General features: G+C 35.9%; 1 protein-coding gene across 5 annotated transcripts; it reads right to left on the reverse strand.

Moving 5' to 3' along the window:
- Positions 1 to 159: 159 nt before the first annotated feature.
- LOC120251827 (multisite-specific tRNA:(cytosine-C(5))-methyltransferase trm4b) lies at positions 160 to 7,789 on the reverse strand. Of its 5 annotated transcripts, none has more exons than XM_039260479.1 (11): positions 7,589 to 7,789; positions 7,269 to 7,413; positions 6,975 to 7,065; positions 5,823 to 6,020; positions 5,462 to 5,700; positions 4,966 to 5,097; positions 4,621 to 4,688; positions 4,304 to 4,365; positions 4,012 to 4,133; positions 2,741 to 2,806; positions 160 to 175 (listed from the first exon to the last, which is right to left on the reverse strand). In XM_039260479.1, exons 1-10 carry the CDS (start codon positions 7,714 to 7,716, stop codon positions 2,747 to 2,749), a joined length of 1,245 nt encoding a protein of 414 aa, XP_039116413.1. In that variant the 5' UTR covers positions 7,717 to 7,789; the 3' UTR covers positions 160 to 175; positions 2,741 to 2,746. The 5 variants fall into 5 exon arrangements, with proteins under 5 accessions (XP_039116413.1, XP_039116412.1, XP_039116415.1 ...); XM_039260480.1 differs by lacking the exon at positions 160 to 175 and adding an exon at positions 3,654 to 3,728 and having other exon boundaries at positions 2,714 to 2,806; XM_039260478.1 differs by lacking the exon at positions 160 to 175 and having other exon boundaries at positions 2,570 to 2,806.
- Positions 7,790 to 18,466: the final 10,677 nt, after the last annotated feature.

Below are 18,466 nucleotides of genomic sequence, written 5' to 3' on the forward strand. Positions count from 1 at the left end.
ATAAAGCATATATAGTTAAAATGTTCAAATAAACCTAATAAAGGGGTAAATTTGTAAATATATAACCAATGACCTCTTGATCTATTAACACTGGGTCTCTACGTAGGGTGAGAATATAAATGAATTAAAGTATTAACTCCTCTCCTCACGTATGCAGAACCCTGATTTGATTTATCTATTTTGTCAAAAAAAAAAAAATTTATATGATGAATATATTTTTTAATATCAAATATTATAATATGACAAAAAAGTCTAAATAGGGGTTTTAGTACAGAATATGTAGATGCATGCATTTGCTTACGATGTCATTTTAGTCTACCTAGTTTTCTTAGAAAGCAAAGGTCATTTCAAAGAAAAGTACTAAACAGTCCTAGAGTTCATCTGTAATTGATTTAAAAGAACCTTATTCTCTAAGAACTTCAAAAACATACGGCTTTGAAAGTGAAAAAGCATCTAAATTTACATTTGTGTCCTTAGAAAACAAGCTTATTTGCACCGAGTGTCATCTCCTACAAAAACAAGAAGTTCATGGAGCATATATATAATTAATATGTTCAAATAAAATATACCTAAAGGTAAAGTCATAAATATGCAAGAAGGTTTTCCTTTTTATTTTTTTTCGTTTTCTTTAGCAATTGAGTATAGATATTCCCAATAATCTCTTAATTTATAAACACCGAATCTCTTGTGTAAAATGTTTATAACATGTTAAAAAAACAAATTCAAATTTCAGCTCACACATATACAGGGAAGTAGAACTAAAATTAAAGAAGTGATGAATTTAAATTTTAAATTTTTTTAAATATTAAATATTTCTATTAATTCAAACTTGAGATTATAATAATCAATATTTTAAAAATATAAAATATATATTCATTTAAAAAAAATTGTTTTTTTTTGTAAAACCACTATCATAGCTATATAATTAGCGATTAACTCAACTATTATTAAACGTTAAATTAATAAATATGCAAAAAAAAAAAAATTTTAACAATTCGAATATAACATGCTGACCATAAAAAAAAACAAAAAAAAAACAAAAAACAAAAAAACAAAAAACAAAAAACAAAAAAAACCCAACAAAACAACCAAAAACACACAACAAATAATCCACAAAATTTTTAAAATTAGATATAAAACAAACGAGGAAAAAAACGATAAATCGCTTCCTGATGAAAATTAAAAGCGTAAAAACGAGATAATTGATCGAATAGAGCTATTCGTCCTTGGTCTATGATGTACAGGATTACGCAAACGATTCGTAAAAATTTTATTTTATTTTTATGTTAATACTACAAATATTGATAATTATGTATTGATAGTTCGATATGCACATAACCTAAATACATGCAAAATATCATATTCATAGCAGGATTAGTCTCAATTAATATATGGTGCACGCTGCGAAATACGTTAAAATAGGCATTCATATCGGCACATTTTAACATATCACTTGTTCATATTTAATAAATACATATAAACGCTACATATAGGACCCACCATTGAGTGGAAATATCATCCATGGACCAAATTATTTCAATCGTACAGAAAGTGCACGTCAAGACTTCAATAATGCACTATTTTTTAGTGAATTATTAGTGTGGAATATTGTTTTAATAATAGCCTCCCGGTAGGAATTTTCTTTCTCTCCACATCCATAATGGTATTGATGCCTAAATTATTTATAAAGTTTTCAAGAAAAAAAAAAACAAGAATGATCTTAATTTATTTTTTCTTTAAGGTTAAAAAAAAAATCTAAATTATAACTTTTGCCCTGCATTGAGAGATACTATTTGAAAGGAATCCAAGTCAAATATGGAAAAAGACAAACAAGACTGACTACTGCTTAACAAAATATATTATATAATTTTCACTCAAATGATTAAACTATGATTAATAATGCAACATTGTTTAGTGAATTATTAGTTAACACCTTCCTTCAAACTTATCTTGTTTTGATTCATACTAAAATTTCCTTTTGAATTGGTCTAGATCAGTACAAGACAAGGCTAATGATAGTTTCAGGTTTTACCACAAAACTATTTAAAAAAATTGCTAAGGTTATCCAATGAAGTACTTGGCTCTAAAGTATGTTGGATGAAACCCAGATAAATATTTTAATATGGCTCCAAACTATGGCCCGTTTTCATTATTTTAGAGTCTAAACTTCAATTTGAACTAAAATAATTACCCAACTTCAATTTTATTTCACTAGATGATCACCCGAGAGATTTTTCGTCTATTTTTGATAATATAATGTTAGAAATTTCTGTCAGCACGTGAGACATAATTGGCAATTGGGTAGACAGTGTGTCATGCATATGTTGACAAAAAAATTTCAGCATCTATATTATAAAAAAATAGGTTGGGATCTCTCGAGTAACCCCTGATAAAACAAAATTGAAGTTGGGTAATCATTTTGATTCAAATTGAAGTTTGAACCCCATAATGAAAAATGACCATAGTTTAGTATTCTATCAAAAAAAATTTACCCGATAAAACCGTAAGCAACAAAAGAAAATGATTTTCGGTAAATGGCAATTAAAATTTATCAACAAACTAAATTCCAATAAAGAGATTGACGCATATAATGTTTGCTTAAACTGTCAGTTAAAAACAGATTACCTCTGTTAGAAAATGTTCGAATTTGACCACAATTTCACTTGATAGACGAAGAATGAATCTAGCTAGCAATGCCATAAACTAATTCGAGAGAACAACAGGGAGACCGATAAATTACCAAAGTTCAAGCAATGCGTGTGAACTTTTCGAGCTGATTCATCTCTTTTGCATTCTTGGAATAATTCTGTCAAAAATAAATAAATAAATAAATAAATAAAGTAGGGAACTCAATCTTCACATCAAAAGCAGTAATAGTATAAAGTAAAAGCATATGTTTACAACATCATGAACCACAAGTTTCTTAGATTCATTCAGTGCCTGATATTTTAACAATAAAAACAGAATTTGGTATGAAAGTCGATGCCTACTCATGCATGTGACCAGTGACCACCCAACATCTGTCTGCAGTATCAATGAAGATTAAGGGTCATTAGATCAAAAACATCATCGATAAAATTGAGCCCACCAAGTCGGTGGACAAGTATAGGTTACCCTACATGGAGAATGATGGCAGTAATCTCATCTCTGAAAACGGAGAAAGATATAGCAAATGACAAGGCAAAGGATAAGGAGAAAGAGACAGCATATCCAAATAGCCATTCATCGAAATAATTGAGAAAAAGAAAATGATTTTTCATCTATATGTTCAGAAAAGGTGCCACTGCAGAAATTGTCAGAGAGGACAGATGTATTCCAAGCCTGAGAATTATTCAGAAAGAGAAGTGAAAAGTCTAGCTGAATCTATAGACGGACCAATCTAATCCATATTAGAATATGTAAGGACTGTGATCTATGCTCAGCACACCGAAACATGTCAGCATAATAGGTGGCAAGTGTTAAGTGGAGCAATGTGATGAAGATTTAGATTTCGTAACATAAAATTACAAGTTATCGGTCTCTGTTTAGTACATGTAAGGACCAAATTGAGTACAAACTATGTGTCATATTTCCAGTGAAATACCATGTGTTTCTAAGAGCCAAATTAACACCTTCAGTGGCAGATAAAAGGCCATACAGTGTTTTAAGATCACCTAATCACATAAAATGCTGCTGAGAATGGTCTTTTTCAAGAAAGTTTAGACGTGCAATGCCACAAAAAAGCAGTCCTGCAATGCAACTAAAAACAGAAGTCCTGAATAACAGTTAAGAAAATGAACCAAAAGCTCATGCTTCAGCAAGAAATAGCCATCACCATGACATTGAGTTCTTCTCGAAAGAGTACACAAGCATGTATTTGATTTCAGACAGAAAGAAACATGGGTTTGGAACAAGTTGAATCACATATATTGGAACCAAAAAATAGCAGACATTTTGCAGATACAAATATTTTACACAATTTTCCTATACATTGGAAACTAGATTGGAAGCACACCTTAACTATGTTGCTACCTTAATGAACTTTGCAACAAAAAGGCCACTTGTTTGAGATGTATTTGGATCAAAACGCAAGGTATGTGGGATTCTCCCACTCCTACAGGGCCAATTCTTGGCAGCATCAACCCCTTGTAATTCTGTAAGTGATGATGATCACGTAAATTTATGAATAAAAACAGCAGAGGAAATATAATAGCAAAGATAGGACTAGAAATATTCATTTGAAAATCAACTAGTGAGAATAACAATCTCAAAGCATGGTGCTACAATATTTTAATGTTAGATACAGAGACATCTATAAGGATACCAGCTGAGTGATTTTTTATGAGGAACCGCTCCACCACATCCTCATTTTGTGCAAAGGTTAGACTGTAAATTCATAAGATAAGTTAATATATTTGCAGAAACAAATGAAAATGGACTTAAATATAATAAAAAATATAAGATCTATAGTTAATGTACACAAATCATTTGTCTGCAAGTACATTAAGGAGCTAGAGCAAAATCTCATGATCATTTGTTATGACCAAACATGGCTCACAACCTAAGCAAAATTATAAAGAAAATCAGGCATATTATTGACACTAGATGTGGGAAGGAGAGCAATAGTTAACAGCTACTCACCTGCAGGTACTGTATACAAGCGTGCCGCCAGCTTTTAACAATTTGAAACCATTGGTAAGAAGCTGCAACTGCAGGATCATGAGGCAAAAAAGAACATCTTATAAACCAATATGCTTTCCAATTTACTGAGATCCACAAGTGACATGATATCAGACCAATATAAACTAAGCAATTATTGCAATTTGCAATATGCAACGGAAATAACTTTCTCAAAAGTGATAATAACTAGTTCTTTTAATTGGTTCATTCACCTAAGAATTGATGGCCTTTTTTATCCATTACATTATTTCTCAAATGTTCATCTAAATTAAGGCATCTGTTTGATTACTAAGTAAGATTGGTTACCTGAAGGTGCATCAAGCTGTTGGTTCTTTTTGCGTCTAGAACTCGATGGTCAAGAGTTTTCCATCCCCAATGCTCAAACTTCTGAATGTGCTTGATTGATCCATCATGAGTACACTCTGCGTCCACAAGAACCTATATAAAGTTCCCAGCAATGAACATATTGAATTCCATAAACATAGGCTAGTTCTGGTAAGATAACTAAAAAAACTTAAAAAAAGGTTCAGCTAACAGATTTAAAGTCATAGATCAATGTGGTATTTTTAAAGCAAGTAAATATGTGGTATCAAAAGAACTTAATAAACAAACTGTTCAGAATCAGTATCCAGAGATACATTCTGCTAATGTCAGCAGCAAAAAGATTCAAAAACTTGCATAGCATCAGTTTTCTGCAGATGTATAACGACCAAAACATCTTCCAAGTAATATTAATTTCAAAGTTGCAACAGGCAAAAGCTAAGGGGGGAGCAATCCTCTTAACACATATCTCATGCAATACCTTGTCATAGCCTAAATTTGAAGCCTCTGCATTATCTGCAACAGAAAATAACTCAGTCCTTTGTAAACCAACTACCCCTGAATTTTTTCCATAAAAAAATAATTCTGGTTCTGATGTTGCAAGTGCAAGCTGAGAACCAATTGAATTTTTTAATTTAGATGCGTTCTTCCGATCTTTGTATGATCTCTTAGACGTCCATTCACCAAATGTACTTGCAACACCATCCCCATTAATGACACCTGAAGTCAAGGCAGAACTAAAAAAATATAAGGCCATCAAGCTGGATAAATATGAAAGAAGTCTACCTAACTCCATATACTTTTAACTTTATCAGGGAAAAAAACCTCAAGGTTCCATGTACATGATTTCACATTCATAGAAGGCCTCAAAGGTAAGAGGGAAAATGACGTTCCATCTGCAATGAAGAGCCTGCAACGATCCCCAAGCGTATATTTTAGTAGCATAGTCCGACAAGCTGCAAGCCTATCTCTTGAAACATCAACACCAGTTAATGATCCTGAGTTACCAAGTAGATCTGACAGCATGCATAGCTTAGCACCTATTGTTAAGAGAAAGGGGGTTACAAATACGGACATTGTAAAGAAAACAAACACCTATTTGTGATGGAAATTTGTGCAATGGGCATTGAAAACATTATACTAAAGAAATCAGACATTAACTTCTAGCCAAGTAAATCGTACATGACCATTAAACTAAGACTGCAAGATGCAAAACTCATTTGGTCTTGGTGGAAAGAGATTAACAGCAAACAATGCCCCCAGATGAAAATTTTGATGGTAAGACATATTCACCATGAAAAGCAGAGAACAAGCAGGCAAGGAAAAAATACTTTAGACATTACCGCATCCCATAACCCCACCACTCTTGAATAAGTTATATTACATGCATATTCTTGTTTTCTTCATCAATTATGTCTGATTTTCATGTACGTACCAAAGATGCAAATTCTCAAAACCAAAAAATTCCTTCACAAGGAAATGACAACTACCATGTTAAACTGACAACTATAAACAAAAAAATTTGACCCAACTTTGCATGCCAATTCAGTAACCCAACATTACAAATACTTCTAAATCAAATTTAAATTCAGAAAAGCTAACATGAATGGATGTTCATCCTATGCCTCTTTTGGCTCCTTGGTACTTCTTAGCTGATGATTTGTATCAATATTTGACTTGCATGGACACGATGCAGCTCAAACTGATCAGCTGATCATGGATAAACAGAGTAATTGTAATGTACCATGCACTTCTCAGACATGATTTTCAGAAGCATGTAAAATAAGAGAAACAAAGAAACCTTTACAAGTAAACTACATGTTGATTTCCCAGTTTCCAAATAGATCAGTTTTCTCTAATGCTTACTGTCATGCCACACAATAATCAAATGTCGCAGAAAAAATAACAAAAACAGGCTGATGCTTCACCTACCAAAATGCAGCAAACACAAGATAAAGCTATAACTATAACCAATGTGAAACTAACTAAATTACCTGGAGCTGCACACAAGTCAAGTACATGATCTCCCTCTGAGACGTCCAATGCCAAAACAGCAGCTCCCGATGCTGCATCCATTCCATAAATCTGAAACACAACATCAAAGTAAAATAAAAGATGGAAAAAAAGTGTCCATATCCAACAATCAATCATAATAGCAATAGAAAAAAGAGTACATCCAGCAATCAATGATACTCTTAATGCTGAATGCTCCATTAGATTCACAAACATGAAAAGCAGTCAAGCAACAGTGATAAACACACAAATCCAAAAAGACACATAGATCCCACCTTCCCAGACTTGTATGCCTCTGAGCTAGCAATTTTGATCTGCGGCGGCACTGCATAGAATCCAGGCAACCAGTCAACCCTCTCAAGCTCACATGCAAGCTCTGCTTCAATCCCAGGAACCAAATTTTCACATCCAGGCTTCAACCTTCCATCAAACAAAGATAACAACTTGGAAATTTAACATCTCATATAACTTCAAACACTTGCTTGCAAATTACACCATAGATGATCATATGTACATCAAAATCCCACTGAAAACCATGAATTCAATGAAAGAAGAAGAATTTGTGATTAAAATGAGAAAATCGAACTGATTTGACCTTATATAGCGAGGGATTGTATCCCCCTTGACATATATGGATGGATCGATGCCGTTTTCCTCTAAGAAATCGAGGAAAGCGCGTGGAAGCGGCGGCGTGGATGACTGCTCCGGCGTGGAATCCGCCATTGATGCAATTGAAGAATCTCCCGCGAATTTTGAGAAGATTGGGCGAGGGAACGCCACGAAATCGAGCGGTAAAACCCTAGAAAAGTGAGTTTTTACATATAATACCTTATAATCTTCAATATTTACATATGACCCCTTGAAATTAAGGAGGAATTCAAGGAAATATGTGCAAAATACTCCCAAAAAGAAGTGATTTTTTATTTTATTTTTTTATCAAATGTGGACAAAATCACTTGGGCAGCACATGTGAATAGTTGAGCTTTGCAACATCTGTCCCCTTCAATTGCATGAGCTGGGGTTTGAAACTACTTCCTCAGAAAGATGAACGCTCTAAACTCTGCAAATAGACCAAATTTTCATTAGAAAAAAAAATACTTTTTAAATTACATGATTTATATATTAGCAAAAGTAGTCTGGGGACATTCTCAGATTGTGAAAAGGTTGAGAGAAGAATGAGAGGAGAGAGACAGGAAGAACCAGGTGTATGAACAGTATCTAAATGATCCAAATCGTTGTTTTTTTATTTGAAGGTTAAGAATTAACTTGCATAGAGTTGATATATGAGAATATGGACTTAATAGCTACTAGAAATTTTAAAGAGTATATATGGATTGGTTTTTTTTTTGTCATTTAATATGTAATAACATATTTTAATATCATATCCAGGATAAATTGATATTTATGATATTTAGTTTTATTAAAAATATAAGCACGATCATGTGAATTTTTAGATATATAATTTTTTTTTATAATAATAAAATTTTAAAAGAGGTAATATGAAAATTACCACAACTTCAGCTAGTGGATAGTAATACTATTAACTTATATTCAGTAGAGTGTGTATGAGATAACTTATCCATATCACCTAAAATAAATAAATAAATATGAAATTTTCATATATATATATATATATATTTAAACCATCATATGCGGATTGCGGAGACACCTTTACAAAAATTAAGAATTTCATAAATCCTATGTAAACTCTAAATTACTGTGTAAATTGTTGTCAAGAAATTTAACAAAAAAATGAAAAAGTCAAAATTATTCAGTTTCAGTGGTTAGCTGCACTGACTCTAAGTCCTTGAGAGAAGAAAAGATAGTGAGAGTTCGAATTTCTCAATAGGATTTTTAACTTTTATGTGGACTCCAATAACATAAGATGAGAGTATGGGAGGTATTAACTCCCCCACATTTTTTAATTGACCCAGGAGCTTGTTTTTCTATATAATAAAATAAAATAAATAAAATAATGAAGGATGGTAGCTTTTTTTTCTTGCCTAGTAAGAGATTGAGTATTAATTATTCGAAACATTGGTTGTGCTCAGTGATTTATCTAATTTATCTTTTTTTTTTATAAAAAGAGATGACAAACACTTCTGATTTACGGGAAATTAGAGATATGCAATCTGAAATTAATATTCCAATACACTTATATCCTCGCATTGTGTGAGATTTAGAGTTTAATCTTAAAGTCTTTTGAAACGAACACCTTACACCAATGTTAATAGGTCATAGTAACCATTGGTATGACTTATCCATCGCATTAAAATAAACCTCAGAAAAATTATTTTTTTATTTATTATTTATTACTCCCTCACATTCTTTTTTAGTTGTCATGTTTTGGAGCTATTCTCTGTTTTTTTTTACTTGTCACATTGGAAACTTTGTGCAATATTAAATAATTTTTTTTTTCAAATTTACTCTTTTATTTGATGTATTTGTACAATTTTTAATTAATTAAAATCAACTAAACATTAAATTATATTCTCTATTAGTAGGGTTTTAAATAGGGGTAGTTTTGGAAAGTAATAGATTTTTTTTAATAAAATATAGGTAATTAACTAATTTTAACTAATTTTTCTTAATCTGTGTGAATTAGTTAAGTGTGACAACTAAAAAAAGAACAAGGAGTATTTATTATTATTATTATTATTATTAATGGAAATTGCCAAAAAACCCTTTAAGTTTCGTAAAATTGCCAAAAACACTCCCGTTAGTTTTGCAATCCCTAAAAACCCCTCCTTTTAAACTCTATGTTTTTCAAACCCCAAACCACATGAACGGATGTGAGCGGAGTGAGTTTCAAATTTTATGGACGAAAAATGCACTTGCATGGGGAGTCGTGGCTACGACCATCTCGGCGATTTGAGAGGAAGTGGGGTGGTTTTTCCGTAGGGTAACCCCGAGAGGCAATTTATTGGAGCCGTTTACTTGCTTTTTTTCTCAACTCACGTCTTTTGCTTTTTCCATTTCAAGTTGTCTCCAAGTTGTCTCTACCGTGAAGCCTCAGTATTTCTTGACTTTTTTCCTTTCCACGGTATCTCGAAGGAGAAGTCCCTCGCAACTAGTTGGCATTTCATCGATTTTGCAATCTAAGGTATTGAGTATGGTTTTTATGTTAAGCTGCTACATTACAAAGAAAGATTTTTTTCGGTTTTGTTTTTGTGCTCTGTTTTTTGTTCGAAGATATTGAAGTCTGCGAGGGGATTTCTCAGCTGAGGGTTTTTGTTAGTCTGCGGGAGATTTCTCGGATAGGGTTTTGTTTTGTTTTGCATTTTCGTCTGTATACATTATCGAAATAGTTTTTTCGATTGTTATGATTTGTGTAATATTTATAATGTACATTTCCCCTTTCGTTTGATATGGTTGCAGTTTTACAAATGAGGTTGACGTTTAAGAAATGAGATGTTACAGTTTAAGTTTTCTTGTCTATGTTTAAGTATTCTCGTCTCTGTTTAATACACTGGGTCTCTGTTTAACATTTGATATCTCTGTTTAATAACTGAGAGGTTACCGTTTAAAACCTTAAATTTCGCTTAAACTTTTTGTGAATCTGCATGTTGAATGTGTTGTTATTGTCAGCAGGCTTGTGATTATGGAGGTCGACCTAGTTAATGGGCGATGCTATTTGACACTGGGTAGTGGAGACCTTAGGCTGAATTGAAAAATAACATAACCCCTCGACAACCGGGAGATTATTCGACAGGACACCGTTTGCGAGCGTTTCATCTGAGTGGAAGCTATATACCAAGAGAGGGCCCTTCTTGATTCTCTTTTTGCAAAAGATGCGATGGTCGCACCAATAAATTCGGGGATCGGGGAAAGCTTCGTTGAGTTTCGAGACCTCAAGATGTGGCCCTCGTTCTTGGTCTCCGTTGCGATGGCGATGCGGTGGTCTTTCGGAAGAAGAAAAACCCGGTCGTCGGAGGGAGGTATCTATCAAAGACCTACGAGAGGCACGGAGACTCCATCAAGAGCATTCAGTGCAACTTGTTCGACGGAGGGAGAAGAAGATAATTTTTGTCAAACTCGATGGTGTACCTCATGGAGTGCAGTCCTCTTCCCAAATACGCATGCGTTTCGGTTCGAGCTGGATCGTTGATTATGTTGATGATCTACCGAGCATGGGGCGATCACGCGTAGGCGCGAGCGACGCCTAAGTGGCTTATGGAGGATATTCCACAAGCGATCGCTCGAGTCGCAAGATAGATGCGCGGGAAGAAGACCAACACGAGGTACATTAAGGGTTGCTCGGTCGCGCTTAACGTCTCGGTTTCTACGGTGACCGGAGCAGGGAAGAAAGTCCGTTTCGGCGAGATCCCAAGGATCTCTGCTGCTACGGTGAAAGTACTTACCGAAAGCAGTGGCGGTAGAAACCCGACTTGTCGTCGCTTCGATGGAAAAGAGATAATAAATCATGGACAATGTTTAACATAAGTCTTTAATGTTTAAACATATTATTTAATGTTTAACTATAGTATTTACCGTTTAACTCTTATTCATACTGGTTTAAATTTTTTGTTCTCCGTTTAATTATATTCTATAACGTTTAAATATATAAACACTCTGTTTAAATATAGTTTTTTTATAGTTTTAAAATGAATGATTTCATTGAAATTGTTTGGTTTACATATGTTAGTTTCTGAGTGGTTCAGTGAATCTTGAAGAAGAAATATTTGTTGGGGCAACCGGCGGATGGATACCCATTGCTCAGGGAACCACTTGCTCGACGGCGGGATGAGAGGCGACCTACGTCGTCTTGGCTCGGGCCTGATTCTCCTACTTCCGAGCCCACTGCACGCGCACGCATTCCTCGGCAGGAGGAAGCCTCCCCTACCCCGTGATTGTAACAACCCCCTACCTCGGCAACGACGGTGCCCTCGATTGTGGCGACCCCGACCATGCGGCCCTCGGCCAGTGGCGGCCCCACCGGCGACATTAGGCGAAGATGTCACCGCAACTCTTATGCGGGCATGCCGAGATATTGATGACCGGGTTTCCTCGGCTGTCGCTCGTGTTGAGAGCTGGAAGGGCGTTACAGCCAGCCTGCGCCATCCCTCAAGAGCTGAAGCACCCGGGACGAGCGAGGCGTCGAAATTTGGCGAGCGATGACATCATCGGGAAGGTCGTTCAAAGGCGGCCACATTCGAGAGAGACTTGCGAAAAAGAGGGAGAACAATCGCCTCTGTCTCCCTGGCCGGTGACGATGAAACAGATAGTAACACCATCGGTGATGTTATTCTTGAGTCGTACATGCGTTGATGACATGACCCGTGACGGTGGAGGACATCAGTAGATGATGTGGGCCGTTACCCGACGGTTGAGAAGATCGTTAACTCTCTTCTTAATGAAATCCGCGACCCGGATTGGAGCCAGGCTACAGAGATGCGGCATCGAGATGGACACAATCCACGAAGATCGAAACAAGTTAAGGGTGTGTCTCACGATGATCTTTGTTGTCGTAGCCACGGTTGAGAAGATCGTCGAATCTACGTTGCCAGTGGCCGTGGACGATGACCGCATCGAGCGGGACACGATCCCACCACAACAAGAACCATGTAAGGATGTATGTGCGGTTGATGTTGTTTGACGTCGTCCCGCATTGAAGCCCAGACACAATCCCACAACAGAACAACCATGTAAGGATGTGTATGCAGATTGATGTTGTCGCCCATCGTCCGCATCGAAGGAAGATCTTCGGTCTGAAGACCGTGAAGCTCAGCGGCGATAAAAACCCGACAGAGCGAACGAGAGATGATTAAGGCCAATCAGACAATGGGACGAGGGCGACTCGGAAAGCTTTTATTCCAGAAGAAGAAATGGGTTGGCCTATCTCGTCTTAACAAATCTGACGAGGAGTTGATGAGGATCTTCCTCAACTACTCTATGGACGGAGTAAGTCTAAAGTTTTTATGATATGTGTTTAAAGTTCTTTGTTATAGTGTTTAACGATTTTTCTAATAGTGTTTAATTCCTTTATGTTAACATTTAATTTTGTCTACTAACGTTTAATTATATATAATATCATGTAACGATTGATAATATCATTTAAATATTTCTGATATGGTCTTATTATATACATTGATCGTTTAACCTCGACTGCTTATCGTGTGGAAGAATAGCTATTTGTCAGCCTACTGCGACAAATTATACCTGCAGCTTGAGGGAAGGAGATGGTCAGCGGATGATGTGATGGGCGCTTTTCAGTGTCATAATACAAAAAGTCGTGACGCAAAAGCCATATCCTTACAAGAAGCTGCTCCATCACTAGACACGCTTCGTTTGTTTATGTCAAAGCAGGGACGATGCACTATGAAACAATTATGGCTATGGTCGGGGATCTTTGTCTTGCAGCCCTACATGAAGTTCAAATTGTCATCCTCCGATAATCATGAATGAGTCAGCTTCCATGTACGTGCGTCACGGACAATGATAAACAAGAATACTATGCATTATTCTTCATGTCCGAAGTATGCGATAAAGGCAGCGTTGGACATGGTAAGTTCTTTAATTATGTCCGATTAATAGTGTTTGGTATTTAATCGGTATTCTAATCTGACTTGCATATCTCGGCGGTAGGAATCTATTCGACAATTGTGTCGATATGGAGTTGATCGAGTCGGCGGCAACAAAAGTACCCACTCGTCGCGACATGGAAACCCACGCCAAAAACAAGGAAAGGCGTCGATTGCGTCCCGTCTCGTCATGCGGTTTATCGAGCAATTACTTTGGGGTGAGAAGTTCTGACTTTCCACGTGAGCAGACGTTCCTTACCTCAGATTAAGGTATGTTACCCGCATACTTAAGGGAGGGAGGCGGTACGGGCGTCCATGATAAAGGGGGTCGTCACAAGTGGGTTAAATTTTGTTTTTGAAGAACATGTCCTGTATATCTCAATGTCAATTGTTGTTTTCGAGTGTAAACACGGACAAATTCAATTCTATTGTTTTTGTTTTTAGAAGAACATGACTTGTATATCTCAAATGTAAATTTTTGTTTGTTTTTCAATTGTAAAGCAGGTTAAATTCCATTCAGTTTCATTTCATTGTTTAATTTACGTTGTAATTGTGTACATTTCAGTTTCATTGTTTAAATATACCATATATCGTTTTAAACATCGAGTTGAAATATTTCAAATTACATTGTGTCCGTTTAAAAAATAACAATGTCTCGTTTAAATACATTCGATTCAGGTTAAAGAGTAAAGAGTTTAAATATGGAAAGTTGGCCATCGATACACAATGTTTCTCTTTAAGTCGATAAAGCTTATACGATGCCTGAGTCGACAAGCGGTTTCATTCCAAGATCTCGATTGTGACCCTGGATCCATGGCGGTAGTACTGATGTAACTTCAGCGGACATCAAGCGCTTGTGACTCGATCCTCTTTCGTCTAGGCCGCCCAGTGCCTTCGTCACATCGCGGTGCATAAGCAAGCTACGATTTCCGTCACGAAGATGCATCAGCCGTGGGGTAGCGGGAATATAGCTTCCTTATGCGCCCGATTTGTAATTGTCGATGACCTTGCAGTGTCCTTGACTCGAATCACTCGTCGCTACCCATTTTTGGACACTTTCGGATGTGGCGCGAACCTATGCCACACCACAAGTGTGTGGCCAGGTTGATATCTCGATTAAAGTATTTTTGTTATACTCTTTTTGATGCATGAAGGCGTAGCAGCGACCATCGGCAGCATTCCACGATCGCTGATGTTTTTTCAGTTCTTTATGAATTTGAAGTCAAAAATTCCGTTTTGATTGCATGATTTTTGAAGTACATCCACTGAAATGTTCGACACTCGTCAAAAAGCGTTGTCGATATCAACGGCAGCACTGCGAATGATCGGCGAGGGAAGGAAGACATCACGCCGTCGAGGAGTGCGCATGGGGATGAGCAGGGCGCTCGTGAGATGCGAATTCCTGCTTGACACTTGATCGAAATGAAAAAGATCAATATGTTAAGCGGAGAATATAATGTTTAAGTGATAATGACAATATTTAAGCGTTAAATTAAATACTTAAGCGATTTAACGAATAACAGTAAAGCGACTAGTACAAGATGTTAACCCGATTGACGGACATATTTAAACACTAATGAACCCATACAACTAGAACAAATAAAAGAGAAGGAACTTCTGACAGGTAAAAACTTCGTTTTTCATTAGAGATTCGACAATGGCACATCTTACGTCTCGACAACAAGATCAACTACTGACACATTTGAAGATGGAGTGCCGTGACACATCCTCTCGGAAGTCAACATCGTTTTTCTATTGGACAAACCGTTTTTATATCCATACGGTGTGATAAACTTAACCACGACAAGAGAAACTTGAGACCCCATCGCTCACATATCTCAGTAACACCAACTCCCAGAAGTGCGAGCCAGTGAACATTAGCACTCTTCCCTCCCCGTTGAATCTAGCAATACCACAAAAAAACTCTCCATAATATATCGGTCGAAAACCAAATCGTACTGAAACCAAATGAAATGAAGAACAAAAAAATAAAGGCGAAGAAGAAGAAGAAGAAGATGTAAACAACAAACAGCGGTCGAGATAGGCAAACAAAAAAAGTGCATATATGTCACTATCGCGATGAAGACAAAAAAAGTGCATAGAGGTTAGACTAGGCGTGATGTGATTGGGCGGTATTTTTCCCTCCATCCCAACGGCAAAAAAAGGGAAAATATATGTCACTGTCACAATGAAGACATATTGTCATCGCTCGACATGAGTATCTGTTTAAATGTCAAGCTTTTTATGTTTAAACAGATACATATAGTGTTTAAAATAATGGTTACCTGTTTAAATAAAGTCTATATCATGTAAATAATAAGTAAAACCGTTTAAATATAGTGATTTAACTGTTTTAAAAATATATGTTATTGTTTAAATTGAATGCTTTTCATTTTCGACATCGCGTTGAAGATGGGTACCTCTCGAGTCATTTGTTTAAACATCTTTATGTATTTTTCTTAAACACCGTTGTCATTGTTTAAAGAGTAAATTGATTATTGTTTAATTTTTTGTATTGTTTACAATGCCGTTCTTTGTTTCCCAAATTGTTTTTACTAGGTCTCTGTTTAAATTTCACAAGTTATCACAAGGAGACACTCAAATAGGTTAGTTTGTTTAAAATATTTAAACGTTTACAATGGAGAATCTGATTAAATATCATAAGTTCACATTCAAATAAGCTTGTTTTCGTTTAAAATAAAACATTTACAACATTTACAACGTCTTCTCGGACCTTGGACACTCACGACTCGACCCTCGTAGAACGAAACAAGTGTCTGTACATTCGAATGCTCACGGCGGTTGCATAACATGCGCATCAACTTGAACACGCACTGACGTAGAACATTAAAAAGGTTAAACAAACACATTCATGAAAAACGTCTATTAATCGATGTGTCATGTGTCGGACTTAGCGAAGATCCTGATAGTTAAACACAGAAAGTAATAGTTGTACACTGACGTAAGGTTCTTAAACGGTAACAAAAAGTCTCAAGTGATAAATATCAACTCCGTCTTAAAGGATGTTTCCTGATCTCCCTCCTCTAGAGAATCCTCCGCAATCACGCAATAAGTGAAAACTTTCTTTTCTTACCCAAGTCGAAATGCCCGGTTAATTGCTTGCCCGTCATCCACCGCTGGAGAATCCTGCGCATTCGAGGCGATTATGCGAGTATTTCGACTTGAGGCGAGAAAAAGATAGTTTAACTTGTTGCGTGATTACGGTGATTGATTCTCGAGATAAGAAGGATCACGAGACATCCTTTCGAGATAGAGTTGATCTTGAACTTTTCGTCCGACTCGGCGAATATCATACGGGGAAGCGAGATGACGAGGAGGAAGAGGAGGAGGAGGAGGAGGATGATGAGGACGACGAAGAAGTGGTTGTCCATGGGAAGGGTTCTTCCTTGTTATTTATGGTGTGAAGTCCACAAGTAGGCTGACGCTTCATATCCGAGAAAAAAGTTAAACGCATGCGGTGGACCCGACATTGGTGATGACAACGAGCGGGTGTTCGGATATTTATGTTACAGTGCGTAAGAATTAATGCTCGTCATTAATTCTTATGCGTGGGATACTCATAACCTTGCCACCGCCACGTGCCACTGCCAACAATTCGGATCAAGCGAAAAAGATCACCGTTTTCGCAGAGACTTTGAGAATTTACACGTTAATATGAATAGTTATACATGTAAAGATAAAGTTAAAGCGGAGATGACAATTATTAAACATATTGGTAATATATTTAAACGAGATAATAGCAAATAGTTAAACGAGTATTTAAAAATATACAAATAGATAACCATAAACGAGAAGAACTTTACAACGAAATGAATTCGTTTTTCAAAGCGAGAGCGACAATGGCACATGCTGCGTCTCGACAATAAAATCGACTACTGACTCATTTGAAGATGGAGTGCACTTGACCAATCCGATGGAAAATCAACTTCATTTTTACGTTGGAGAAAACCGATTTATATATTTCGGGTATGATAAACTTCACCCGGACTACCACAAATGAGCTGCATCATAATAAACACTCTACGGAATGGTCGAAACTGATAGCATGAAGAGATTCTCACCGTATTACTGAAACCGCGAGCTGAAGTCGAACAAATCAAATGAGGAGAAATGAGGAGAAGAACAAGATGTAATGCAACTTCTAGGCATTGTCTATCAGAAACCAAGCAGAAAGCCCTTGAAAAGGTTGAACATGATGTGATTTGGCGCTTTCTTTTCCCACCATTTTCAAGGGCAAAAATGGGAATTCACAACATGGACCCATTTGAAGTAAACGGTAGGGGGTAAAAGAGAAGTTAAACACTAACGGAAGGGATGTCCGGGGTGTGTAAAAGTAGGAGGGGGTTTTTGAGAAGTTTTGAAAATTACGATGGGTGAATAGTAATTTTCCCTAAAAAAAATAACAAGTTGTCAATTTATAAATTTAAATTCAAAAATTAAATTTGTGATTTAAAAAGTTAATAAATTCTAATTGACCTTTATAAATTTGACCACATTTAAAAAAACCACAATTACCCTGCAAATTGAAAATAAAATGTTATTCAAATTTTAAAAATTTGAATTTGAAAAAAAATCTACTCAAACTAAAATTTTCTAAATGTCATTCTATTTAATTATTTCCCACGCTATTATAGAAATAAGTATGATATAAAACTTGGTGTCGAGATAACATCATGTTATGTCAAATGAACACCATAAGTGAAAGAGCAGTCACATCAAAAAAGTGACATTTCCTCCTAAATGAACAAATGTGCGTTTGAATTACTTTGATGAAATAAAGGGGAATGGGGTAACGAAGGAAGGGGAAAGACATAAGTAGTGGATGATAACGAAAAAGGTGTTTAATTGGAGAATTAGTTTATCAGGAATGAGAAAAGTAAAAAATTAATTTATTAGAAATTGAAAAGTAATGAAAAAATATGATGTAAAAT

Source organism: Dioscorea cayenensis, chromosome 20 (genome assembly GCF_009730915.1).
Source record: "Dioscorea cayenensis subsp. rotundata cultivar TDr96_F1 chromosome 20, TDr96_F1_v2_PseudoChromosome.rev07_lg8_w22 25.fasta, whole genome shotgun sequence".
Classification (NCBI taxonomy): domain Eukaryota; kingdom Viridiplantae; phylum Streptophyta; class Magnoliopsida; order Dioscoreales; family Dioscoreaceae; genus Dioscorea; species Dioscorea cayenensis.